This window comes from Dromaius novaehollandiae, chromosome Z (assembly GCF_036370855.1).
Source record: "Dromaius novaehollandiae isolate bDroNov1 chromosome Z, bDroNov1.hap1, whole genome shotgun sequence".
Classification (NCBI taxonomy): Eukaryota; Metazoa; Chordata; class Aves; order Casuariiformes; family Dromaiidae; genus Dromaius; species Dromaius novaehollandiae.
The window spans coordinates 63,470,857-63,498,706 of NC_088132.1; the positions used below are offsets into that span (position 1 = coordinate 63,470,857).

The window sequence follows — 27,850 nt, forward strand, 5'->3', positions numbered from 1 at the left end:
TAATGACAATAAATACAAATATTAAATATCCAAAAATAAAAATGATGATTTTTTCTAGAAGTTTGTAACAGATTAAAAAAAAAAGTTTTGCTTTGCACTGTACTTCTCTAAATGATTTAGAAGAGTGATAACTGGTTATAAGCTTAGCCAGTGCTGGGTTTGCAGATGACTAATGATCTTAAGTATTAGAGCGGGTTTGTGAATCTTTGGCTATGTAAGTGCTTGGCTATTGCCTATAAACTTTCTTTGCCACCAGCATGGCACTGCTGACTTTATTTCATCTTGTATCGTGGGTAAACCCTGATACATCAGAAGCAGTGGGCAGGTAGTATGAGAGTTACCATACCTTTGGTTTTCGGCATGTTTTTCCCGTGCACAAAGGGACCTCCCCACTGAGTACACATGAAACAACCAAAACATTTTCAGATTAATAGCTGGAATGAAAATAAGCTATGAAATACTAGAATTGCATTAGAAAGTAATGGCTTTTAGTGTGCTCGTTATGCGAGTTAAAAGGCTTAACTCTTCGAATTTCTGTAGCAGCTTCTTACAGCGAGGGAGGACAGACAGCTATCGGAGCTTTTAAAATTCATGTTTTATTTTGCTTTCTGAACATGCGGTTCCCTGAGAGTCTCGCTTCTCAGCCTTAGCTCACCCGTGTTCAATATTGTGCCACCACTGAAAACTAGGACTTTTTCGGCAAAACCTGGAATCGTTTGTACGCTGTGGCACGTTCCCTGAAACAGCCCTGGTGCTCGGTGCCCCGCAGGCCGGCAGGGCTGCTCGGCCTCGGCACGGCCCCCCGCTGCCTGCCGCGGGGTCCCGCCGTGGCTGCTGCTGGCACCGCTGCTGGCGGGTGCGTGCTGGGCGCCCGCGCGCACCGGCGTAGCAAGCCCCTGGGCCTGGCATAAGCAAGCAGGGGAGGAAAAACGTGGAGGCCTGGCGGGCGGTGCGGCCATCGCAGCTACCCGAGGCGACGGTGCCGCTGGAGCGCATGCAGCCAAGGATGGCTCGACAAGAAGCTGGAAAGTATCTTGCTGGATTTACAAAGCTCTTCTATGTGTGCGCATCAGAGGTTTTATGAAACACATTATCTGCAAGAAGACAGCTTAAAAAACAAAATCTGCAATCCCGTATGTAAGGGTGTCTTTAATTGAAATACTTTTTCACTTGCAGTTTAGCTGGAAAATTTATAAGCACACTTCACTCATGAGAAGTATTGATGTGAGGAATTATTTGACAAATCATGGAATATCTTTTTGGAAGCATGAACTTTAAAGTCCAAGGCTCATATTTCTTAGTAAAATGACTGTGGTTCTTTTGTGCTATGAAGTATGTCCAAAGTTTTGTATGTCTTAATATTGGGCCCACATAAGATTACATTTCATAATTTGATTATTAGTTGCTTTTTCCTCTCTTTTGAGCATCAGTAAAACTGACGTGTATGTTTTCTAGCTGGGAGGAACTTACTGTAGCTCTTTTGGGGCCTTACTGAGAAGATTGCAGAGGCATTATTACAGGAGAGCTCTTAAAGCTCATCCTTGTGAAGATGCTGCAGTTGGCAGATGCGTAGTCCATAGCGTACGCTTGGAATTTCTGGGAGAGCTTTCAGTATCTCCTGCTTACAGAACTGCATTTTAAAACTGAATCACCGAATTCCACATACCAGAAGATAAAGTGCATGAGAACATGAGAAATTTCCTCCAGAAACAAATCTTAGCAGTTGGGGGCTAAACCCTTAAATAATGTTTTGTCTTTACTAGTTATGATGTACTGCTGTAGTCTGATCTTCCTGTTTTACAGTTTCAGTGTTGTGAAAGAAAGATTGGTTAGAGGAATGATAAGACAATAAAAGCTAAAACTGTGTAGCTGGTATAAAGTAGGACTGTAGAAAGAAAAATAATTTTATAACTATGTTGTGATTTTTTTCCCCCTCCAGGTAGATAAAATTACTGTGCTGATGCGTCCTTGTTTTCGACTTAATAGATGCTGATATACATAGGGATTTTTGGTTTTCTCTTCCAATTATTACTAGAGCTTGAAAAATTTCCTGGTCATAGAAGACTAAAACTTCCTGGCAGAGCTCAGTGTGGAGGATGAGAATACAGGTGTTGGTCTTAGATCTTGCTTAGGCTCTATCATTTGACTAGTAAGTGTCTAAGTATGAAACTGCACCCTAACTGCTGGTTAAAGGAGGGGCCATCTGGGTGGTGCTTTTTTTTTGGTTCCTTCCACAATCTGGGGGCTGTTGTGAAAGAGCAAGTTCTACACAAATCTCTCTCTTCTCCAGTCTGGCTTTTCACCCCCCTTCCTGCCTGGGGATGGGCCCTTGCCTTGCTGATCCCTATAGCTTTGCTAAACAACAGAAGAGTTGCAGTGACCCGCTCCTTACCTGCTGAGCACCGTTTTCACAGCAGTCTAGGTGGCATATTGGAAGTGATAAGACCCATTTTGACTCCCACATTATGAATGCCAGAGGGCTTCAAGGAGTCTGTCTGCAAACTCAAGCAGCTTACCTCAGCTTTGCACTATTTTTGGTTTGGAAAGGTTTTATAAATAAAAACTGGGGGTTTATGTATTGATACTATTGTTTTCAGATGAGATTAATGTAACAGTAAGCTGCATGGTAGACAAGACAAATGCTTGTTCCTAGTCAGCAATTGCTAAGTATGTGTTGTGTTTACAGTAGAATGTGCAATATTTTAGGTGTTCATATGTGTTAACTAGTGCATGCTGAGAAGGCAGTCATAAAATTCAGCACCATGTTTGGTTTTTAAAAGCTAGGAATATGCTTTCTTCTATGTAGTATTAAATTAAGCAGTCATTAATGTAATAGATATATCAATCGCCATGAAGTGAGTCTGAAAATTAATTTTAATGCCCACTGAAATTATCAAGTATTACTTCCTAGGTAATTTTTTATGGATTTTGCCTTCGACAAGAAAACAGACTCAGTAATTAGCTATATAGGGATATGCAGATTAGCTATACCTGTTACACCCTTTCAGTTTTGTGTTCTGGTTTGGAACTTGGCTGAAAGTGTGGTATTTAGCATCAGAAGATAGCACTAGTGTCACCTTCCATTTCCTGAGGTGTATAAACGCAGTGTGGCTGGATTCAATGAGAGCTGAAGGAACAGTTTCATTTGCTGCATAAACATTTGCTATCCTTCCGATAGCAAAAATACTCTTGTGGATGTGAACCCCCATCTAAACCAGTGCTGTCTTTCTGAGTCTGCAGAGCTATCTCTAGTTTCTCATGAGTTGTTCAGAGCTTTTCCAGTTGCTCTGAACATTATATGTATAAGTGCAAATGGGCAAAAATCAGCTAAATTTTCCCAGTGTTTTGTTTTTTTTATAAGGAAAATACAAGCCAAACTTGGAGTGGTTTTTATAGAGTTTAAAGAATATCTATTTAAGCAGATTGAAATATGAAAAATATTTTGTTTCTTAAAAAGATAAATCCAGAAATAATGAACTCAGTATAAAATCTTTTACTTGAATAATGTCTGTGTATTTTGTATTCATGTTAGAAGTTTATCAGAGAATATATCCCAATGTAATCATCTACTTTTATTTTATTAGTGTAACTCAATCACTTGCCAGTATGTGATATTACTTTCATTATTTTTAATCTACCTTTTGGTTTCTAATTTTTCATGAATGGCAGGAGTTGTTACAGTTTTGTGTTCAAAAAAGAAAATAAGTAATGATGGGTTATTATTGATTAAATCACAGGTCTTGGTGTTTCAAATTAAATTAGATTTTCTGGCTATACTTTAGAAGTTCATAACTGACCTAAATTATCAAAGGTAAAGCATATTAATTAATTCATTACCAACATAGATTTAACAATTGTTACGTATAAAAGATTCACTTGTTATAGACCATGAATAAAAGCAGTGTTTACAAAAGGTGATTATCCTATGACATTACGATACCTACTGGAATTGCTAAATTTAAGCTTATCAGCATTTTAAAAGGCAATGTTGATTTAGCTGTAAAATTATTTCCATGTAAGTGTCAATTTATGGGCTTTCTGTCATGCTAGGATTGCTCATGAGCAACGCACAGTAACATTCGTGAGAGTTGTGTATATTGATGTGTAGCGTACAACCTTTATATCTACTTATATATTCCATACTATTTATTATTCTATAAAAATTAGAATAAAATTGTTTCTATATTTGAATAATCATTTGTGAAGTTATTAAAAAAGATGGAGGATTACTTAAAAAAAAGGTGGATTTGACCAGAAATCCAGCTCTACAAAGTTTATTAAAAATGCATACATTTTTTTTCTCCTGTATATTATGTGACTTTAAGAGGTAATCTTGGTGCTTTGTTTTGTGTTAATTCTGTGTCATGACAAAAGGTGAAATTCACTCTGGTGAGAGGGCTTACACCAAATCCTTTGAAGTGTTGTGATTAGACATATGGGAGACTGACTGATGTAGGAGTTGTGCTTTGATGGTTCCCTGCAGCAGCCATAAAGTTAATGCAAAAACAGTTGTGGTTTTGGGCTGTCCTTGACAGGGTCTTCGACTGTAGCTGTGCCTGGAGGCTCTGAGCTGGCGCGGTGAGAACCAGCTCCCGTCTGGAAGGTGCATGTGCCATATAGTGTGAGAGCAATTCCAAGTTAATTGGAAATAAATCCTCTCTCAAAAATCTGTGTGTGCTAGGATGAGACAAAATACTCACAGGAGAAGTTGACAGTGTTAGGCCTGCATTTATGCAAGAACCAGGCAGCCAGTTACATCTGCTGACCCTCAGTCGTTGTTCCTGATGCCTCCTATGAGCGTGGTATCCAAGAACGCGCTCTCCTGAGCAGATGTGATCCTTCATACGCTGTTTGCTTTGTATGTTATGATTGATGAGCTATGCAGAAACTCCAGTGGCTAAAGATGAAAGATGGTAACAAGCTATTTCTTAAACTGTTTCTCAGCTGTTAGTTGCTGCCCAGCTGAGACGCAGTTGTGGCAGTCAGACTCTTCTGCTTTGCTGCAGTGCAAGGTTAAGCAGGGTTGCCAAAACCAAACTAACCTGTCTGGCTCTGCACGGAACGGAGAAGTGGCGTGTTCTCAGTCAGGCCTGGATGTGTCACTGTTTACAAAGCTCTTCCTTACCAGCACTAACCTAACACCTCCCTAGCATGGCCTAATCTGAACCCTGCAGAACCCAGGCCAAGTATGCAAACGTCCCTGGCTGGTAAATGGTGTATCAAGTGACAGGTAAGAATGATTGTTCTTGATGATCATAACAGAGTAGAGTTTCACTGTGCTCTATAAACAAAAACAAGAAGTCAGTGGCCAAAAGCACACTTGGGTTCTAAGTGTGAGATAAGAGACGAGTTACAGATACCAATAGACAGGAGAGTAAGGAAATCATTCCATGAAAATACCATAAACTTCCTCATGCAAATGCTGAGGCTTTTTATAAGAGCGGTTTAAATTACACAGATAAGTAAGCAAGCAATTCATGAAATTAGAGAGCTGCCCTTGGCCTGGTTTTATATCTTGTCTTCATGTCTCTTTCATGTATCCCAGTAAAACCAACCTCACAGCACACCTGCCTGCAGAACTGGAAACCACGAGGGTTTTATGCTTGTTCGTTTCATTTGTGCTAAGGGCATTTGGATGAAGTACTCACTTGGAGAAAAAGAAGTGCTACCTTTTTGCGTATTTCCATGTATGCATGAGACGAGAACATAATAGATGAGATTGCGTGTTTGCTATGGTCTGGACAAAGAAATACTCATTTTTTTTCTGAATCTACCTTGATTTACAGCATGTAGTCTCAATACATAATCAAATGAACAAGTAGATGGTGGAATCAATATTTGTTGATTAATAACTCACTGACTTTTTCTCTGAAAGAAGAATGACACTATCAAATGCCCTTTAGTTAGCAGTACAAAAGCCACGGTTTAATAAGAACTGGAGCCTGAACTAACATAACTATGTGAAACGACTTACAGTCTACCTTCAGAGTCTTCTATCTACTCTGGATGATTTATAGGAGCTTGCTAAGGCATGTATATATGAAAGCCATACTAAATTTGTCTTAGTGTTAGTAGTGTTATCTTACAGTCTACATTTCTCTGCTTTTTTCTGTGCTATCACTGATTTTTTTCGTAAGATGTCTTTTACCTGCTGTCAATTTCTTTAAACCGAGCGATAGTAATTATATGGATGGGAAATAGGTTTGTTTGATATTTGGTTTTCATATATATTAGAATTGGAAAAAATGTCATGTTTGTGGTTTAGATTTTTGCCTTTTTCATGAGAATAATATGTATGTTTAATATGACTGTCCTTTATGTCTGTAACTTTGAAAAAGGCCACTAGGAGACTGATTTCTGTTCGTGTGAAAGGGCTATCATTCACCAAGATTTCTGATGAACTCTTAAAACATGTGCTTGACCGGGCCTACAGTAGAAACATTTCATTAAAATAAGAATATCGGTTTACAGGAGAAATGAGATGAATGTAGCCATACCAGCAAAGCTGTATTTTGTCTTTTGTGCATTTGTCCAACTAGTCTTCTGAGTGAAATAGGCAAGGCCTGTAAAAGCTTAGTTTTTGCTGGTACAGCTGTATCAGTTTTAAGGTGAATATGCCATCACAGCTCTGTGAGTCAGTAATCCCTCTTTGCACATTTGTTAGACATACCTCTCTGTAAATATGTGTACTGTGGGTACGAGCTTCTTTTGTCACTGTGCTACAGTGGATACTTGCAGGGTAGGTCTTTGCCTGCAGTGCATTTTATTTAGCTATCTGTCTATAGTATACATGTGTGTATATATATATATGTATGTATGTATACGTTATTCAAATGGAGGAGAAAACTGCAACAGTTCTCCTCTCTGAACATGCTTAGATTGTTTGTGAGTAGCAGCCTGAGATTTCTGGAATGATCAAAGAACAAGCTCCATTACCAGAACCTGTGCACTTTTTACACTTCTGATATATCTTGAGGTACTGGCTTAGCCATGCCTTGGCTGCTCTAGGTCTTCGTGAGCTCTGTGATTGTTCCATTAAGGCAGTTTCTCTGTGAGAAGATGCATTTGTTTCTCCTTTGTTACAAAAAAGATGAAATTCTGAATATTTGCCTCAGAACATGAGCAATATTCCTGTTTGTTACTAGTGGCAGGCTGGAATTTTTTACTCCTGGTTTTCACTTTCAATGTCCAACATGTCTGCCAGTGTTATCTAAACAAGTGTTAACTGGATAAGAGCTAGGAAAAGGACAGAAACTGTGTCAAATGTGTTTAAAGTCAAACTTCTTTTCCATTCAATAAGAAGGGAACTGATGGAATTTCCTAAAAATGTATTTTAGAAAAAAATTCTGTTTCTCATTTCAAGGTACTTAAATGACAAAATACTTATTTTCAGAGTAGTGTTCTGTTATTAGAAGAAACTGTACGTACTGCCACCTTTACAATTTCTCAAGTGTGAGTACTTCATGGATTTAGCACAGGTTGTTTTGGGAAAGGCTTAAACTTTGCTGTAAGTGAAATTATTCCTATCCCATAATAAGAATATTCTTATGAGGCGTTATAGCTTGTAAATCTTACATATGCAAATAAGCTGTTAAAAAAAGCATCTGGAGTTACTGTAGCTAGGATAATCTGTACAAGTTCTAGGAAATCCTGCCCTGCAGGGCATGGGTGGTTAGCTGGAGCTTAAGAGCATGTATATCTTAGTGGCACAGTGTTTCTTATTAACAGCAGCATTCCTTTAACATTGGTGTTGCATGATTTTATGTGCATTATGGAAGTTTTATATCTTTGCAGTAGCTCTAGTATGTTTGCTTTCATTGTCTTGATTATCTTTGGACTGCAAGTCTGCACAGCTGCACTGAAATGGGGCTAGCCATTTAATGCATACGCATATAGTAGACTACACTAGTCTGTTGAGTCAGGTTATTTTTTCTTCTTTGTTTTTTTGTAAAGCTTGTTAAAGTATCTGCAAAACATAGGACCTTGCGGCTTAAGAGCATAGGAGCAGCCCTGAGACTGGGCTCAAGACAAGATTTGCAAGTTTTATGCATCAATTGCCCTGAAAAAGTATCCTTCACTGGGATTGCCCTTAGGAATGGGGGAGAGGTTTTGATATGCTGTTTGTATCATGTCCTAATTCAAAGCATGAAAAAAATAGCAACTCAGTGATATGAAAAGTATAGTATTAGCCAAATCATGCAGTTGGATCTGAGGCTGAAACTTCCACCTGGCTCTGTGCTGGTGCATGCCTGGAGGAGGGGGGCGGCGCTGTGGAAATCTGATTGTTATTACTCTGAAGATGTGAATGGATCTGCGTAATTGAAAGAACTGAGGAGAAAGGCCAGAAATGCTGGTGGGTTAGCTGTCTGGACCTCGCAGTCCCACCAGCCCTCCCTGGCCCTCCCCGGGGCCTCTCCCCAGGCCCAGGACCCCGTTTCAGCCCAGCCCGGGGCCTTTGGCTCGTGGGCGAGCAGCTGCCCTGGCAGACACCTCCCCCAGGGCAGTCTCTGAGAAATACAGGACAAAAAGATGTGGTTGCAATGACTTGCTCTGCCATCTGTGGAGGGAATTTTAGAAGGAAGTCATATCTTTTTTTTTGTCCCATGTATGACTTACTTTTTTTATTTGCTTTTTTTATTTTGGTAAGCGTTATGGCTGTTTCACTCTCCTGTACAGATCACTGTACACACAGTATGCAAAATATAAGCATTAAGGGAAGAGGAATAATGAATTTTCCCTTCTGTATGTCACAGGTCTTAGATCTTTTCTTCCAAGAAAGAAGTCCTAAAAGGAGTATATCTCTATCACAGATTTTTAGGCTTTGAGTAATGTGTTCATACCTCTCCTGGTATGATTGAAAGGCCGGAGAGTGGGTCTTTTGGTGGATTATGAAATGGAAACTAGTTGGTTCTGAGATTTGGTCATGGGGAAGCCCATGTTTGTGTAAGAGGTATGTTGGGGGAGTCCTAGAAGTAAACTCTGTGATCCTTTGACTACAGTGGGCTGGGGATTTTTCAAGGTATATGCAAAAAGGTGCAAAGGTAGTTGGGTACGTAATGAGTTTCAAACTTTGGTTATCGGAAGTGGAGAGGATGAGTGGGAAGAGAAGACCCAAACTTAATCTATCTGTGGATGGGCATAGATATTTTCTTTCCCAGCCTGCAGAGTTTGCATTACCAGTTTACAACACACATTTGTTCCTAAATGTAGCTTGGCAGCACTCTCCGCTGGTAAAGACTAGGTGTCATCTTTTATGAAGAAAGAAACAGATTTTAACTAGAATTTTTGCCAACACCATTGTTTGAGGGATATTTTAATTATGCCCTTTTAAAATACTAATCAGAAAGACAGTTTGTTTATAATAACACACAACTACCCTTTAGTGTTACATAGTTATGTAGTGTTAGTGTATGTAGATTGATACAAACGAGATTTAAATGAAGTTGAATGGCAAAAGTTACATTCCCCATTCTTGTGTAGTACAGAGGGATTCAGTATCAGTACTGATGGAAGGTACAGCACTTCCAGTTTGTCAGCACTGTTAATTCCTCAGTTGGTTCCTATAGTAATTATGCATTTCAAAGGCTCAGAGAGAGTTTTAACTTTGATTCCTTACCATTTGCCTGCTTTCCAAAGTTGTGAAGCATACCTTTATACTTTCTTCTTCATTTCAGGTTCTTTTCTACCTGTTTTAACATTAGCTAGCAACTCCTTTCCAGTAATAATTGCAAACAGAAATACATTTTCATGCTCCTAATAACTTGTTGTTGTTTGTTTTCCTTTTAGTGATAATTAAATAATTTCATTGGCTTTTCCACTTTTCCACCCAAATTATAGTTTCTGTAAAATATGAGCATTATGGTCAAACAAATTGCTGTCAGGTATGCTAAAGAAATGCATTATTTTAAGAGAGTCAAAGGCGGGGCCCTCTTGTGGTGTTATTTTGTTGTTTCTTCTTGTGATGTTTTGAAAGACTTTTTTTTTTAAGCTTGTTTCCTGCAGAGTTGGTTGTTATTGGGAAATAGTGTAAAGAGAAGTGTGCTATTGAAATACCTTGCATACGTAAGAGGGATTTCTACATATCATGTAAAGGTAAAAAATTTCACAGAGTTTGCTCCAAGCTCTCTGAGCTTGTGTCATGTGCAAACTGATCATACATTTGACTTGAGTGCCAGCATCTTTTAGGGAGAAAACCTGTAAGCAAAACAGGTTGGTGTCTGTCGAGAACTGTGTTGATACAGTGAAGTCTTAGTGGAGTAGGTCTGTCAGCTAATATTGCTACAATTTAAGCACCATTAAAAAAATTCTTGCCTTAAACTAGGATGTTTGTTTGGAGCGTGTCCAGACCAGAGGAATGAATAACTGCCCTGTTGTTTCATAGCTTTCCCTGTTACAAACATGTCATATGCTTACATCAATATGTTGTGGATTTGTAAAACATATACATAAACATGGTACATATTGTGCTTTTATGATGTGATACGTATCTAAGTAGAGCTGTTTTTTAATTATTTTAGGGCAGAACTTTTAAGGCCTTTTATTCACATCAGATGTGGTTACGCATTTGCTTCTGTCAGTTGCCGAGCGGGACAGAGGAGTAACTACGTGAGCTGTTCATCACTGTCTTCTGCCAGGGTGTCACCCCCTCGGAGCTGCGGTTGTGACTGCAGGTGTGTTCACACCCCGGTCCACTTGTGTGGGAGCTAAATCAGCTTGTAATAATAGCTTTTCTGTAACCTGCATCATTTTGACAGCACTGTATTAGGGAGAAAGTAAATTTATGGCAGAATATTGTAAACTGAAAAATACTTATTGAAATTAAGATTGCATTTACGGAAGGACTTCGTTAGAATCCGTTGTATACGTTGCCCTTTCATTATGTAGAACAATTCCTGCAAGATAACTGTAGGTGAATACTGTGTCTTGAATATCGATGCTGGTAAACAAAATGTGAGTTGAAATATGATGTCATTTTTGTTGCTTGTGCAATTGCTCTGGAGTGACTATGGAAAATACCAGAATTGTGAAGAACACCCATTAAGACCCTGATTTAGCATGGGTGAAAGTTACTGGTCCACACCGTGAGATTTCTCGTTGGAAAAGGTGTAATGCTGCAAACAAAAGTTTAAGTATCTGTAGCTAATGCTCATATTATCACTAGAGGGCAGTAAATACAAACACTGAATTATGTATTTTACCCGAAAGCTTTTTTTTTTAAAATGAATAAAGGAGCCTAACTTTGTATTAAACAATTCAGCTGCTAAGTTGTACTATTTATTCCCTCCTCCAAATAATTCAGAAGAACTTTTTCATTTCAGTCTCCTCAGCAACATAAAATACTCTTACTTAATTCATGAGAATTATGTATCGTGTCTCCAAATAAAATGACCTGTAAAACAGTATAGCTCAGGCTATTCCATTGTTTTTAATGAATATACTTCTGAAAACCAGGAGGCTGTGAAAAGGCCTTTTCTACAGCAGCATAGTTATGCTACAGTTTTGAACCTTAAAGCTGAGACTTCTTCAGAAGGGCTAGGTATTTGTTCCAATTACAGCCATCCCTAGTTAGACCTCAGTGGAGTTCATCTCTCCTTGACACCAGGGTAAACCCCCGTTATCTGCACCACTGCAGCCGGTTTGGTGTGTGGGCACTGATTGCTGCAGTTCCTGGCACAACTCCCAGGGTTTGTAAAATCCCTTGAGGTTTTTCATTAGGCTCTAAATTTTCTCCCCTTCCAGTAAGGGAGACTTAGGTGGAACTCAGAGAAGTTGGGTGAGGCTGGTTGATTCAGGGTAGTTTCCTTGTCCCTAGCTGTCCTGCTGCATTTTTTTCCAGACCAGTCTTGACTGTCTTGTGGCTCGGTTGAGTCCATCCCTGTACCCTTGCTTGCTGGATGAAATGACTGTACTTTGCTGCTGTCGTCTCCCTGTGCTCAGCAGACTTTCCATTTTGTGGGGAGGCTCTCTGCTGGGGCTCCTGCCAGTATAAACTGTAGATGAAGTTGGCTAATTCTATGAAAACAGTCATGTTTGTGACCAGCAGGTGATTATTGACATAGGTGATTATTGCTGCTCTCTGGTGCTTGAAGATCAGTATAAAAGTGTTTTTTTCAGACAGAATTCTCATCTGGTTCAGGAGATACAGACTACATGTTCCTGTTTATAACATGCAGGACCTTGAAAACTAAAATCTGTGAAGTATTTAGCTGTTCTCCTCTTTGTTTTACTTTTTCTCACTTACTAGATGGTAGGCATTGCATCCAGCATCCTTGTACTCAGGATTGATACTCAGACATCCCTTTGGAGGTTCATAGCACAGCTTGGTAGTCAGTCCAGGGGACTGCTTGATAGTCAATCCAGGGGATTGCAGGTGAGAATTAAAAAGCACTGTTCTGCCTTCAAAGCTAACCACATTTCTGCTCGAGTTCCCATATTACCATTTGCTGACCTATGGAAGGAAAGAGTGAGATCGTAAATTATGTCTCCTGTGGGATAGTTCAAAAGTACTGCAACTGAATCAACAAGCTGGCTCTTGAGCCTTCTTCACATCCTTTTCCTCAAGCCTGAAACATTGCCATCTCGCTTTCCTGTTGACTGAGCCTTCAGGAACCTTTGCTTGCTAGCAGGAGCCAGAAAGGAACATGGATACTTCACTTCAGAGGCTCAGGATTCATCCTAGGCCTCTGAAGAAGCAATAATTCTCTTCATTGTCCCTGTCAGTAATGTGTTTCTGTATATCAGAAGCCCTGCATTGGATATGTGGAAAAATGGCCTTTATTTGAAATTTTTGCATCCATAGGATCCAAGCCATAGGATCTTTTGGTTCGATCTGTGTGCTCAACAGTGGTTACATAGGCATCTGTAGGTGCTTGTGGTAAATCATGTGCATCAGTGATGAATAAAAGGATTAGACCCTCACTTATTTTGGTGATTTATTTATAATTTGTAGGTTCACAAAACACACAGACTTTCTTTTTTTGGAGGGGGAAGCAGGGTAGGGAGTGCAGTATCACTAGAAGATGTTCTGTTGTGTTTCTTTCCCCTGTGACTCTGTAAACTCTTCCAGAATTCCTGCTTTTTAGAGTGCAACCCACCATGTGGTATGTGTGGGCTGTGCTCCTTGTCACTGGGTCTGTAACTTCGTAGTAAACTGCCTTGAATCACAGTTTGAGAGTGGCATCAACAGACTAAACAAATGGCTCTCTGTGATTTCTGTACCCTCATAATTTTGATTTTTTCCAATTTTCCTATTTTCTGAAAATTTTCATAGTATCGACTTACTTCCAGATCATCAGTGAACAAAACTGAGTACCGTAACATAGTGCCGGGTCTCGTAGAACCTGACTTAAAACTGTCCCATTTGATGAAGACTTCCTGTTGACAGTTGTTAGAAATCAGTCAGTAATCATGTTCTTAACCCATTTATGTGTCCTACCTCAACATTAGGATTGATGTTGCAGACTAATACACACCACACAGTACTAAGTCAAATGCCTTACAACAATCCAAGAATAGTGCATGTTCAAAGACTTAAAACTGCATTGACTGGCATTAATTATATTCCTAACTCTTAATTCTTTATCAGGCAAATGCCAAAAAATATATATTTCAGTTTTTCCATAGTTTTGCGCAGGACTGATGTTTTGTGAAGTGGCCTAGGGTTACTCAGCCATCCTGCTTGTAAACTGTAGTTGGCCCAGTGTTAACATTTTTGCAGTCTGTTGGAATTTATCCTGTTTTTTCAAAATTTACTAAAGCTGAACATCACTGCTCCTGGGATTTCTGCCACCTCTTTTATGACTCTTGTGGAGAAAGTTATCCAGGCTTGTTCATTAAATAATGGCTATCACTTCCTGTGGGCTCTAAGAGATTTGATCATCTTTCTGCCTTTCAAGGTCATTGTCTTATTTCTTTCTAAATATGCAACAGTGCTTATTAGAAACTTCCTTGTTTTCTGAATTTTTTATTACTTGGTAATTATCATTCCAAATTATACTTTTCTCATTTCCATATTCTTTTCTTGATGAGAACAATTGTCAAAAAATGCCAGTGTTGCCCCCACACTCACCCCTTTTATCTTCATGGATGTACATGTGTATGAAAACAAGAATTTTCCTTTCAAGTTGCCAAATTTCCATTAATCTCTAATTTATGATTTCCTTATCTCAGATTACTCTAGGTATTTACTTGTGTGTGGCAACTATTTGATATATACGTCTACCCACCACAACCTCCTCTGAAGCTAATTAATCACTTGTTCCAATTTGGGAATTGAGGATGAAAATCAGCAAAAACAATTACTGTAAATGAATGCAGGTGTGAATTTTCCAAGTATAAATTCGAGGTAGTCAGTCATACTTTTCCATGTAGCCAAAGCCAGAGGGCATATCTGCAGAATCAGTGAAGTCATGCTGGTGAATTATATCACAGCAATTGGTACTTTTTATGAGATTGAGATTAGGAGTGTCAGAAAAAATCATACAAATTAGGAATAAACTGTCAATATCAGTATCATTTCCTACTACCAACATAGTTATTTTGCTACTAAGACAGAATATACCATATAGGTACATTGGAGGACAAAGATTGTCATGATTTTGCATGCTACAAGAATTTCGCAGATTCAGTGAGGTATGCATGTAGTTTTCCTACAGACTTGTAAACATCTCAGGAAAAGATAGAAATAAGAGAAAAGTCCACATGAACCATAAAATCTCCTTAGAAAAAATAAAACCATCTAGCTAATAGCTTTAGAGATAACATCCTTCAACAAATTCAATAAACTAGAATGCAGTAATTCTAATGGATATATTTTTGTCTCATACAGTGGTGGGGAAAAATAATCAAAAAAAATGTTTATACATTCTAAGAACCTAGTGTAGTTTATATAACACCCTTTTAAAATATTCCTTATCTAATACAACCTCTGTTGTTTTTAGGACAGTTGTTGTTAAGATTTAACCAGAAACCAGCCTTTGAAGTGCTGAGTAAGAGAAGTGATGAAAAACCCTAGCTTTGCAACGTCCACTCTTACTGCCTATTTCAACTGAGCTGTCATACATGCATACATGCTTAACTTGTTAATTAGCCAGAAGTAAATGGCTGTTATTATATGATCTTCTAAGTCATGATATGAATGGCTTAAGGCTTAAGGAATGGGGACTGTCCCAAGAGCATCCCTGAAGAGTTTTCTTGGATCATTTTTCTTCCCTTCTCCCCCTCCTGGGTAGGCTGCAGTTCTTTTATGGGTTTGTGCTAGTACTGGAAATCTTTGTGGAGCCTCTAAATCTGGAAATTCTTGGCTGGGGAAGAATCTAATTCCCTGTGCCCAGGGCTGCCTGGTCCAAGCTCGTCCATCTCGCCCTGTGCAAAGCGGCAGCGAAGGAGGCAGCGTGGTGGGGGCACTGCAGCTTCATGCTACTGCCCCCCTTGTTCCCAAATTGCCAGGCAACTGTTTGAGCTTATTTTCTCCAGCTTCAGAGGGGTCTTTAGCAGTCATTTTTTAATGCTGTGATTTTTTTGAGATGGGGTGGAAGGTAATCTTGCAGTGTATTTAATTTGAGAAATCAACAAAAGTATTTTCAATTCGTAGAGTTGATATTGGGTAGGTGGCAGCAGTGCTCTCTTGCGGGTGATCTGAAAACAATGCAACACAGATGTGAAGCTTTGTATTTAGCATTACAAAGCTGAGCTGGAACAAACAGGAGAAATATTTTCCAGAAATACTTTTTAGGCTATTTAAATGTCCCCCTGAGTCTCTGATAACCCAGATCTATTTTCAGAAATTAATAATCTCATAGCCATGTTGCTATTTAGATCCAGGGCAGGTATATTAGTGTATATGATGTGTTCATTCACATTTTCTTTGTTTTATGTATTTTAAGGAAAGCATTATGTTTTCCATATGAAAATGCATTATATATGCACTAGATGACTTCTTGACTGTATCCAGTTGTCACGTTGCTATACATTTCTCTCCTGTAAGGAAGAAGTTTTTTAATCTCATATTTTCCCCTATAGATTTTTCCAGGTTCGATTCTTTTTCAGGCACTCAGTATTGCTGACATTGCTGTGTAGCATCACCCAGAGAAGTAGAAGCCACTTCAGCCAAAAGCTCCCTTATGACTGTTGTCGGTCAGCATCTTCCAATGAATCAGCAGTGTGGGCTTCGGCTGAATGCTGCACCTCATTCAGCTTGTCCTTAGACATTTCCTCATTGTCATATTAGGAAACTCTCCCTCCTTTTGATACAACAAAGACTCAGAAATTTGCCGCAGTAATGCATACGCCTTATATAAAATGGTGCAAGATAATGTATTCCTCCTTTTAAGTTTTGGTCTCTGAATGGCAGATGGTGGGATATTTTATTTAATGCTCTGAGTCAGCTCACTGACACACTTCACTTTCAATTAATCCTTTTTTTTTTTTTTTTTTTTTTTGCCTGTGAGATATAGCTGTAATTGATTATATTACTCTGCCAAGGCAGAAAGAGCAAAAGTTGAATAAATGCAGTGAGAATTTGAGGATTCTTATGTCTTTGTTCTGACTTCTCCGTGGAAACTTCAAACTTACTGGGAATTGTAAGACTCCACACATGAACTGCTATATCTTAATAATAATTGCTTTTATCTGCTAACATAAAAAGCAGCAGGGACTAGCAGACTGGCCTAATGGGCTGAGCAGATCATTTTATAGTCCAGATGGCATAAAAGCGAAAAACATTTTCATTGTTAACAGTACATCACAGTTGCTCAGGAATCCTGATAGTCTTATTTCTCTGTTTTTTTTTTAATATTGTATAAAACTCATATATTTCCCTTCCATGTAAAAAGTTAAACATTAGGCAAGCTGCATGAATATACCGAATACTCATTTTAACTGTAGTGTATCTGTTGAAGAGACCAGGCAAGTACTACTGAAAATCAAAGAGGTTAAACTAATTATTTTTGAATGGAGTGAATGCTGCAGGCAGGGATGCCATTATTAAATGGCATTTGCCATAAGAAAGAAGAAATACCCCATTCCCAGGAGAGGCACCCTTGCTGACCAATCGGCGATGACCATGCACCATGTCGCTAGCCCCCTGCCCTTATCTTTTCGGGTGACATGCTATTGGCTGCTAGTTAGGCTCTGTGGGAGGGATTACTGACACTGTTTGTGGCTTCCCCTTCAGGTCCTTATTTGGTAGCTGTTGATAGAACAAGTCTTTCCAGCAGCTGAGCATCTTGACATACATTATTCATTAAGTCCTGGTGTTCAGGAAATATGCATATCCCTAGCTCTTCAGATATTTCTTCAACTCATGCAATCTGTCTCTTCAGCCTAGCCTCTGAAGGTCTGGAGTTTTACAAATGGCATTTGTACAATCGGAAGACCACACGTTTGGATTTCATTGCAGAATGTCTTGTATGCACCTAATTGCTGAGAACCTGAAGATCAGCAAAAAGAATTAAGAGGGAAAAAGAAGGGATCTTTCTTCTCGAAAGTCTTTTGCAGTATCATATAGTGACGAACTGAATAGTTTAGATTGGTAGTATAAAAAAATCAAAAATGCCTGAGGCAAACTATTTACTCTCAGTTTCTTGGGGCTACATAAAGGTAGGATTTTATTTTGCCTTTTAAGAACCTTGATATGCAGTGCATGATTGCATGGTTATTGGATAGCATGTGTATTTGTGGGTAATATGACTACAAGTAATATGACTGTAAAGACAAAAATCAGAAAAGCAAGCCTTTGTTCAGCAGTGAGAATGAACTGCACAGTGTACAGTCCTTCTCATAACCTGTGCTGGGACTTATAAAATAGTGTAGCTGTAGTGCATAGTTAGACCAGATATAAAGCCAAAAGTCGTCAGTGGAGTTGTAGTCTTATTTTTCTTTTTTTTTTTTTAAGATTATGCTACAAAGCTATGTTTCTGCACATTAAAGGATTTCACAAAATAAACCTGAGATACCATATAATAGGAGGGTGCATGATTAAAGAGAATAGGCTGAGGATAATGGATGAATGTATGACTCATACTGGTTTTCATATCTGAAGAAATGTGCAATTATCAACAGTATGCTCAAGCAGCATTTTCTGGTAACCTCTGTGAATGTGTGTGTGTGTTTGTGTGTGTGTGAGACAGCTTATTGATTAAAACACTGGGAGACTGAAAATTGTCTTCTAGTATTGATCAAAATTGTTATGTAGAGCAGCGTAGAAAGCTTGAAACTGCAGTAGTGCTAGTAATTAGAATTAAATGAGCTTTTAGCTCTTTCATGGAAAAGTTTTGCATGGTGAATTAATATGTTAGCATACAGAACTCAAATTCACTTAATACAGAATCACGTTTGGGCTTTGTGTTATCCTTATTTACGTGATTGTCGTTAACAAATGATGTTGCCTTTATAATTTTGTTTATGAAGTGGTAATAAAATCATCCTATGCTTGACATAGAAAGCTGTTCCAAATTATCCTGTTTCAAAGGAAATTCTCATTTCCCCTGAACTGAATAATGCAAGAGTTGAATTCGATTATTAATAAAATACAAGCATTGTGTTTGCACATGACTGAATTTCTTATGCCGCCTTGTATTAATACCTAATTTCATCATTGATTTTTTTTAAAAGGTGGAAATGCAAGACCCTCATTAGGTCCTTGTGACCATTCTCAGCTAATGCCGAACTGTTACAGTATATTCTCAAGGATTTCGTTCAGTCATCCATGAAGAGATTGGATTCCATTATGCCAGTTAGATGGGTTCCCTTCTCATTTACCAAAAAAATACGATAGATTCAGCCAAAAGTGGAACATTTGTTATAATTTGCTTGGAAACATTTCCTGGAATGCCATGCAACTGCTGTGTTGCTCCTACTTGCTCCATCACAAGTATTCCATCACAGATCTTAAGCAAATTTTCATTCTTACTCCCAGCCTTTAAAATGGAGAGATTTTTTGCTAACTGAAGTTCACAGAGAGTATGATAGCTGTAGCTGATTATGTATGATAAAATGTCTTCTCTACAGACAGTGTCTTATACTGTGTATAGACAATGATTTTAGTTAAGGAGCTATTTGAATACGATTTTAGTACATGGGTTTTTAAGGTCACAATACACACATTTTAGGAAAAAATGTGAAGACAGGCAAAGATGATCTGCTTTTTCTTACAATCAGAATTTTAAAATGTAGTGTATTCTGGAAATTTGGAGGAAGAACGCAATGCCTTAGTCTCAGAGATCATTACAACTATTTACATCCCCGACTACATAGATATTTTGCATAGTAATTTCTGTATGTTTCAGGCTATACTTTATCTTTTGTTAAATTATATTTGAGAGAATGATTGTCATGATGGCATATTTCTCTCTGCCTTTCATTGAGTATCCTTCTTTGAAGCAGTAAGTACCACTTATCACAAAGCCAGGTTTAGAGATATGTACCTCACTATAGCTTATGTATAAAAATCTGAGCATGACCTTGGTATTTATTAAACACCTGGGGTTCAAACTGAAACCTTTATTAAGAATGCTATTGAAATCGAAGATAGTTTTACATAGCTAGGCAATAAAAACAGAAGACTTGCATTAATTCATATGGCTGGCCTGTATTAAGCTCCTTGACTCATTTTTATAGAATATAAGATTTTTTAAATCCAGTAAATAATACAGTTTCTTCCCTTTTGAGTTTTAAACATCTTTTAAAATAACAACAGATGTTTCAGAAAGAAAATATGCTGTCATATAAGTTTAATATTCCAAGTATTGCATGCACACTGCATGTATGTATTCTATCTCTGCAAGTTTTTAGAATTTTTTTCTAGAAGGGAGGCAGCCAGAAAGGTCAAAACTGCGACCTGCTGCCTTGTGGGTTTGGGGACACGTGCAAAGAGCATGACAGGAGGGCTCCAGCTCCTCCTGAGCGTTACGGACCCACCACACAGGGGCTTGGAGCACAACTGACTCTCAGCCTGGAGGACACGCAGGAAGGGGCCTGCTGGTCCGTGGACTACCTTCCTCCCTCAGCTTCACCTTCAGTGCCGTTGCCAAAGGTTGCAGTGGAGGCTGCCACTTCCACAGTCCTTGAGAGGCAGCAAATCATCCCTTCAGAAGTGGAAGGCCTGGGCGGACGAGGCCCTCGGGGCATCCCCGCCGCGGGTGGTTCGGCACGCTTCCTCTCCCTCCACAAGGAGCCGCAGACTGCACGTTCACTTAAGGCTTCTGTTACCGAGTCAAGAATTTTATGCAAAAAAATGTGAGAAGGTCTAAAGTGTAATCAGTAAACTCCATATATGTTAAGCACACACTTTTCAACACTTTTTCATGGCCATGAATTCACTCTGTAACTGCATCTTCTCCATGTCTTTAGACTGGAAGTTTCTTGCTCATTGATGCGAACTCTCCCCAAAATCATATCAGTGCACTGGAGTACCATCTGGGAACACTATTACTGCAGAAAACTGTCCACATTTTTTCAAAAAACCTTTGCTAGCATCAAAAAATGGTATTTTTCCCCACAAAAACATTTAATAATAATAATCATAGATTGACAGCAGTAACATATGTGCAGAGATGTGCACACATTGGGCTTCAGCCCAAAAGGACCTAAACTAGCTCGTTCCTCAATTTGTAACCTGTTCTTTGGAGATGACCACTATTTAGGAAAATGTCTTAGTCTCATCAATGTATGCACATTTATTCTTGTGTATCGGAGTTCTAACTCTATCAGACTTTATATAGATTCTTAAACTGAGGTGAAAGTGCACACGCAGTTTTGTTGCTTTGGGAAATTTTTGATTTTGTGCCTGTGATATTTTTTCTATGATGAGAGTAAAAGAAAAGCATTAAAATAAAATAGAAACAAGTAAAATAAAACAAATTCTGCTGAAAGAATTGTTTTTAAATTTTTTTTCAGTCAAAACTTTACTGAACTCTGTTGCCGCGACATCAATATTCAGCAGCAAAGAACTGCGTAATTGACTTATTGGACATTTTAAAGCCTATCGATTCCCAGGGGAAAGTTCCTAGACTATAGTCAATGGCTGTGATGTACCAAAGAGTCATAGATGTATCATTTTTCCAATCTAACAATGCCTAGAATGTAAAGTTGGAAAATCTTTCTTTCTGAAGAAGAATTCGATGTATGCGTGGTTCAGCCGAAAATGTCTACTTCCTGCCTGTGCTAAGCTGCCAATATCATAATTGAAGCATATGACGTAATATATACGTATTAGTAGCAACAGTTGTGGTATATTATAATACATTTTCTTCATCTAGGAAAGTATACGGTATTCTGATTTTTACAGTTTGTTACATACACTATTATCTTTAACATGTAATATTAGTGACAGGGGTTTTTAATGTTTTACTTGGCTTGTTTTGAATCAAGTGCCAAATGTTATTTCTGAGATGATAAATTGTAAGAATATGGACAGTCTAGCCAAGTTTCAAGCACTTAAAAGCGGCATTTTCTGGATGACTGAAACAACGTTGACTCACAGGAGTAACAGAATCTTCTCTGATTTGCCGTGAGATCTTGTGGGAGCCACATGAGAACTAGGTAGAGGTTCATTCTAAAATAATAACACAGAGATGTATGAAAATGTGGAAAGTTAATGCTCTGAAGCAACATTCAGCCTGTGGATGGGTGCACTTGGGCCCAAATGAAGTTTTGAGAACTCACTGAAATCAGCAAGATTTTTTTATTTAGGAAAAAGAGTCTTTTCCAAAAGACAGGCTATTAAACATCAGATATTAAGTAACGTATAGATTTACTAAACCAGGCTATAATCAGTAAAAATGTCTGAACTTCTCTATCACTGTTGTCTCTTTTTTTTATGTTCTCAAACAGTTTTTTGTGCTCTTCTTGTGTTATGTTTTTCCTGATGTTATTCACTCAGCAGCAGCAACTTTATTGTCCTGCATCAGAAACCGCTGTCTGCATATGGTCTTCAACTTCACATGTTTTAGTGTGGATGACAGTCATAGGGCTTTGTCATGTTTAATTAAAAAATAAAATCAAGCAGTCTTCTAAACTCCTGCTCAGTCCAGATGTTTTCAAAATAGGTATCAATTAAAGCCGTTCTGGTGTTGCGTCAGCAGCTTGTGAAGGAATGTGAGGAAGTGGTGCTTCTGCGGTTCTTGAGAGCCAAAGGCTTCTCGCACTGAATTCGCTGTTAGTAGGAGGGCTTTGCAGAAGCTGGGAGACTTGTTTTATTGTATGCCCATGTTCAACAGCAAGGAAGCACACTAATTACATGGAGTGTAATCCACACGTTTCATGCTGAATGTTTTGGTGACTTACGGAGGATGACAGGAGGTGAGAAAGCCAGGCTTTGCATCAGACCAGTTAGGGGCGTAGGACTGGAAGCTGCCATGCCCCTTTTAGTCCAGTAGTAGTCATCTGTATTTGTGGACATCCATGCAGTAATTGTTTAGTTGGAAATTCTTAAAGAACATCTACGCCATAGGTTGCTAAATGATTCCCAGTGCTCGATAACAAACCTCAGAGATCAAAAGCCAAAATTAGATTTACTGCAGGAAGACGGCAGAAGAGATTGAGGTCATGATGATGTATTCCATCTCTGCATTTATATGGTATTAGTTCACTGTAACTCAGAAATGGACCACACACTAAGGCACAGAGGAGGGCCCAAACCCTCTCGCAATGGTTCCTGCCAATCTGACCAGGTTGAAATATTTCCTCCTAGCTGCCAGTACTCCCAAGTAGTTGGAGAGTTCCTAAACAGCACTTACCATCAACTCAGTTACTACATGGCCTTTTTTCAAAGTGAAGTGGGGAAAGCAACCAGTAGTGTTGCTCTGCAGCTGCAAAAACAATATAGCAAAGCTGGACATCGTCTAAGAGTGTTTATCAGGAAAAAAATGGACATAAAGACCTGTTTTGGGGGGTCCAGTTGAATTAGCTGAATTAAATTAAGAAAGAGAATGTAGGTGAAATATTGGAGAGGTAATGGATGGATTCATTACGGGCCTGGAAGTTAATGCACTCGTGTCAACTTCTGACTTTTTATTAAGATTCCTATATGTGGTATTTAATTGAAATATGCAGTTTCTGGTTACAGTCTGCAGACAAGTAATTCTGTGAGATGTTCAGTTTTTACCTTAAATAATTCAGTTTCTTATCTTCATGATTGCATTAAAAAAGCATGCAACCATGACTTAAGTGCACGTTAAAGGTTTAAAGAAAGGTTTTAAAAATACTCTTGGGCTTTTTGGATCAGTTATTGCTTGGCAAGGTTGACTTGTATTTTAATATTTAACATTCGTGACAAACATCTGAACTCACTGTAAAAACCTATACTGGTTCCATGCATATTATATTGCCCTGTACTTTGTAATATTTGTAACTGCAGTTGCAGTATGGGTCTAATTTTCAGAAATCTGTTGAGCATTTGGTAGCACGCTGCTGTATCTGAGATCAAAGTTGAGCTTTAGGCTTGTGACAAAAGTAGAGTTCAGTCTTTGTAGCAGGAAGTTCCCGGGCTGATGGCTTGTCAAGATGGCGGGAAAAATGCACTGGCTGATGGTTAGAGTGTTATATTAAAGGTAATTTTTATATGGCACACTGTGAGCAACTCAGTAATTGGTGATTTACAAAGACATTGTGAAGAAAATAACACCTTTCACTATGCAAGGCCTCTTTGAAGAAGGGGCTTTGATGATGCCAGTGGGATGGAAAGGAGGTGGTTAATGTTTAGTCTAGTGCTTTATCCATTATAGAAGAATAAATTACCAGTTTTCAGCATAGAAGAATGTTTACAGGGATACGTACCAAAGATAGCTGTTGTTTAATGTAATAAATAGTCATAACTGGGTGAACAAGGTGGAAGACGATTCTGAAAATGGCACAAATTATTTGGCTTTGTTAAGAGAAAAGATGACTGAGAAATCTAACAACAAAATGAAAGGGTGGCACAATGGCAGGCAACATTCAATAGTGACAGATGTTAATGTATGTCAGAAAGAGTTCTTTGAATTGCTAATAAATATTGCTGAGTTCTATTTACTGATAATATCAAAGCAGAGATACGCTCAATGAAATTGCAAATAACACAGCTAAAGCTGTATTGCACAATTAACCTGTAGAACACAATGCCACGGGATATCATTTAATCCTGGCGTCAGAAGGAATCAAGAATCAATTATGATTAGGGAATCAATTATGTCCTTAGTGGAATATTAATATCCACTTGGATCAAATAAACTGTGCATGTGAATTGCTAACTTACGGGGAATAGGAAGGAATTTCTATAGACTGCTGGTTTCTACTCTGATATTTCGTATAGATACAGACAACTTTCTGAGATAGTGGGATGGGCAAATCATTAGGCTGATCCAGTATAAAAGTTCTAAGTAAAAGACAACAGAGCCCATTTCTATTCATACTGGTATGTAGAAAAAGAATAAGGTATTGTCATTTTTTTAAGCAGTGCCGTGAAACATATTTGAGTAGACTGATGATGTACAGGAAGATAAACTTGAAAGGTTACAAGATACACGGCAAAAGTGCACAAGCAGATTGATTTACAAACATGATAAGAAACTCCTATCAGAGAAGTATGAAACAATGATAGTTTTCTTTAGTGCTTGTAAAGATGTGCTTTATGTAAATACATTTTTATTTTCTCTCCAAATTAAAATCCCCAGATTAAAAAGACAGCAATATTAATTGTTTTGTGTGTGCATATGCTTTATAGTTAAAGTTTTCAGTTACTAGTAGGGCCCTGTGTCGTAAGAAATGGAATCGCTATGGGGTGTTCTGTGTTTAGAAATTCTGTTGTCCAACTCACAAGTAAGTTGATAGGATAGAGCAGTGTTACATGTAATTCTTACTTTTGCAGTTAGTTTAGTTTATGTTCTTAGTGTCGCGCGTCCTTTTGCCAATTATAAAGTGATGGCATTTTCTCATGACAGTGAAAATATGTCTTGACCTCTAACTTGCGCTTTTTTTGTTTTTCTTTCCAGTTTAAAAGAATGCTCAACCGGGAGCTAACCCACCTCTCTGAAATGAGTAGGTCAGGCAATCAGGTCTCAGAATATATATCAAACACATTCTTAGGTAAGTTAATGGGAGTTAATTTTTTGGCTTTTGTTTTTTATCCCTCTCTGTGCTGTGATGCAGCGTAAAAGCAAGTACCTTTTCATACTGTTTTCTGTTTCCAGAAAATGTACATTTTCTATTTCATTGTTCAGTATTTGAGCAGAAAGATCATGGTAGATGCATTTCTTCACAGCTCATTTAGGTTTTGTATGTGGTTTCCCTGTGTGTGTAATTACAGATAGATGTATATTCATGTACAATTAATTAATTGCAACTAATATGTTGCTACCACATTAAGAAGGGAATACATGATGAACTAAGTATTTCATATATTAAAAATCATTCTTCCATTCTGTTTCTCGTATGGACAGAATGAAAGTTACACCAAAGAGGTGTCACTGTGCCAGAAGTACATAAATATAAGTAACCTCATTAAGTCTCACAGCACACAGTTTTGATGCTTTGGCATTCCCTGCCTGCACAGGGGAAAGTTGGTAAACACGACTAAATCAACATCTGAACAGATTGCTGCTGGGAGAATATGTACAGCTAAAGTGCTTACGTGGTGGGATGTAAGCATTAAAAAAGCCTGACATGATATTACAAAGAGTATGCTTCCTCCTCTGTGGCTTTGCGAAAGGCAATATATATTTTTGTGATAAAATTGTTTAAAAGGAATGAAACTTTGTCCCATCTGTGTGGATTTTGAACATGAAGATATAGTTAATATAGCAATTAAAATTAGCTTTTGGAAACACCATTGGTTCACAAAGACTACATATAAGCGAGGCACAGCTGAATACATCTAAATTAGGATAACAAATACTTCAAAAAGTGCCAGTCAATCAAGATACATCTTGTTTTATTTGTGTGAGGTACCATAGCTGGGGCTTTTTTGTGTGTTTTTTTTTTTTTTTTAACAAAGTAGGAGTTTTTAAGCATATTGTATCCTACTTATCACTGTATCCTAAATGCATCACTTAGTGTGTCTGTTCAGTTTATCCATCATTTCAGTAGCATCCCCGAGAACAGCAGCACAGCAGGATTTCGTGCAGTAGGCAAGTGATGAGCCTGTTATGGAGAAGCTGTGTTGCACAGCTTCAGGAGCCCTGAAAGGCTCAGTGTAAGGCTGGCTGAGACGATGACCCACTTAGGCTAGCTGAAAAGACTGAGGTATCAGCCTCTGCACGCCTTCACTTGAAAACTTAAGACTCGTTTTGACAGGTGTAAGGAAATGCATCTGTCAGCCTTTCACATAAGACCTCAGTCCTGAGCTGAAGGGGCTCTGGGAGAGCAATCGCTTAGAACATGCAGAGCCTGCGTGTTGTTTTGTGGCTGCGTGTAATAAAAACTTTGGATACGTAAAAATGTAGGTGTGAGAGGAATACAAGGGAAAAACACTGTTTAGGATTGTTTTCCCAAGCAGAGCTATATGATATGTATGCAGTTATTAATAATGACAACAGTTGTATGACAACAAAATGATGACACCAAAAATATTCCTTGTGTAAAGAATTAAGGCTCCTACATTGAATATGATAATACAGAAGCTTTTTATTTCTCAGTGTAATTAACCTGTTTTCTTACAGCCAGAAAATACATTAGAGCCTGCCAATGAGTATAAAATAACCCTATGCAAAACCCCATGTCAGAATGGCAAGCTGTCTTTTCTGGACGTTCAGATGGACCCAGGATATTTTGTTTAATGTGCTCATAATTAGGAAAACATTGGCAATCCCGCGAAATTCCATCGGAGAGCTAAAGCTGTTCAGACAGACACGTCCTTTCACTTGAGTTGTTCTGACAACTCACTGTATGAACCTCCCTTTGATGGGCCTAATCTTTGAGCATATGACTGAAACCATAAACATCAAAGCATGAACACGAGTCAGTGCTCTTCGTCTGTTGTCAGTTTGCACCAGTCAAGAGCTCTAGTGCTCCTGCTCCCCCTTTTATTAATCGTCCATATGAGGAGAGCGGTGGGGGCAGTCAGGGAACTCTGTGCTGCAGGCTAAAGCTCGGTGACATTTCCACAGTCTCTTCTTTGCTGTGATTTGTTTGGAATTCGCCGAGGTTTCCAGTAAGTACAGGCTGCTAAAGAGTAATTAAGAAAGAAAGGGAAAAAAAAAGGAAAAAAAAAGCCGCAAACACAATAAGAATCTAGATATTAGAAATGAACTTTCTGCTCTCATCTGGTTTCAACTTCTTTATTGAAAATGTCCAATACAGGAAGGAAAAAAAATGATCATATTTACGATCATATTGGTCATATTTACAGATATTTACAATCCCCAATTTTTTTTGTGTTGAGGTGTTTTTAAATACAAGTTTTCTCTAGGCTACTATGTTAGAAATACCTGTCCTTGATTTTCCTGTATTTTTAGAAGATTTCTTGAGGACTAGAAAAGATGCAGTTCCATTTTAGCAGAGAGGAGATAATTTGGAGACAGACATTAAAAGTCTACATTTAAAAAATTGTATGAATAAAATCAGCAAAAATTAATACAAATTCCAGCTTGGCAGAAAGTCTTTTCTTGCATATAACTTTGGTTTCTTCTGGGGAAGGTGGGTGAGAACAACCTTAGCTCTTCAGTTCTCCAAAAAGTCTTCCATGAAATATTGCAAAAGATGGGCACTAGGTAATCTTACTATTACTGAAGTCTTTAACACATAAGACTCCCTTTCAAAGTGTTTTCATACCTACTTTCGTGTGTCCTAATGATGCAAAGAAAGCAAGTGTTTCTGTCCTTTATGAGTTATAGATTTGTTTTAGTCTAGTTTCAACACCTTTTACATTCAAGAATTT

At 38.3% G+C, this 27,850-nt stretch overlaps 1 protein-coding gene across 5 annotated transcripts in view; it reads left to right on the plus strand.

Moving 5' to 3' along the window:
- LOC135325140 (3',5'-cyclic-AMP phosphodiesterase 4D) overlaps positions 1 to 27,850 on the plus strand; it is a 604,546-nt gene that overhangs the window by 561,566 nt on the left and 15,130 nt on the right. For all 5 annotated transcript variants that reach the window (XM_064502789.1, XM_064502790.1, XM_064502791.1 and 2 more), the window contains one exon: positions 24,969 to 25,062. In XM_064502789.1, the coding sequence (XP_064358859.1) occupies positions 24,969 to 25,062 (94 nt within the window). The remainder of the gene's footprint in view (positions 1 to 24,968; positions 25,063 to 27,850) is intronic.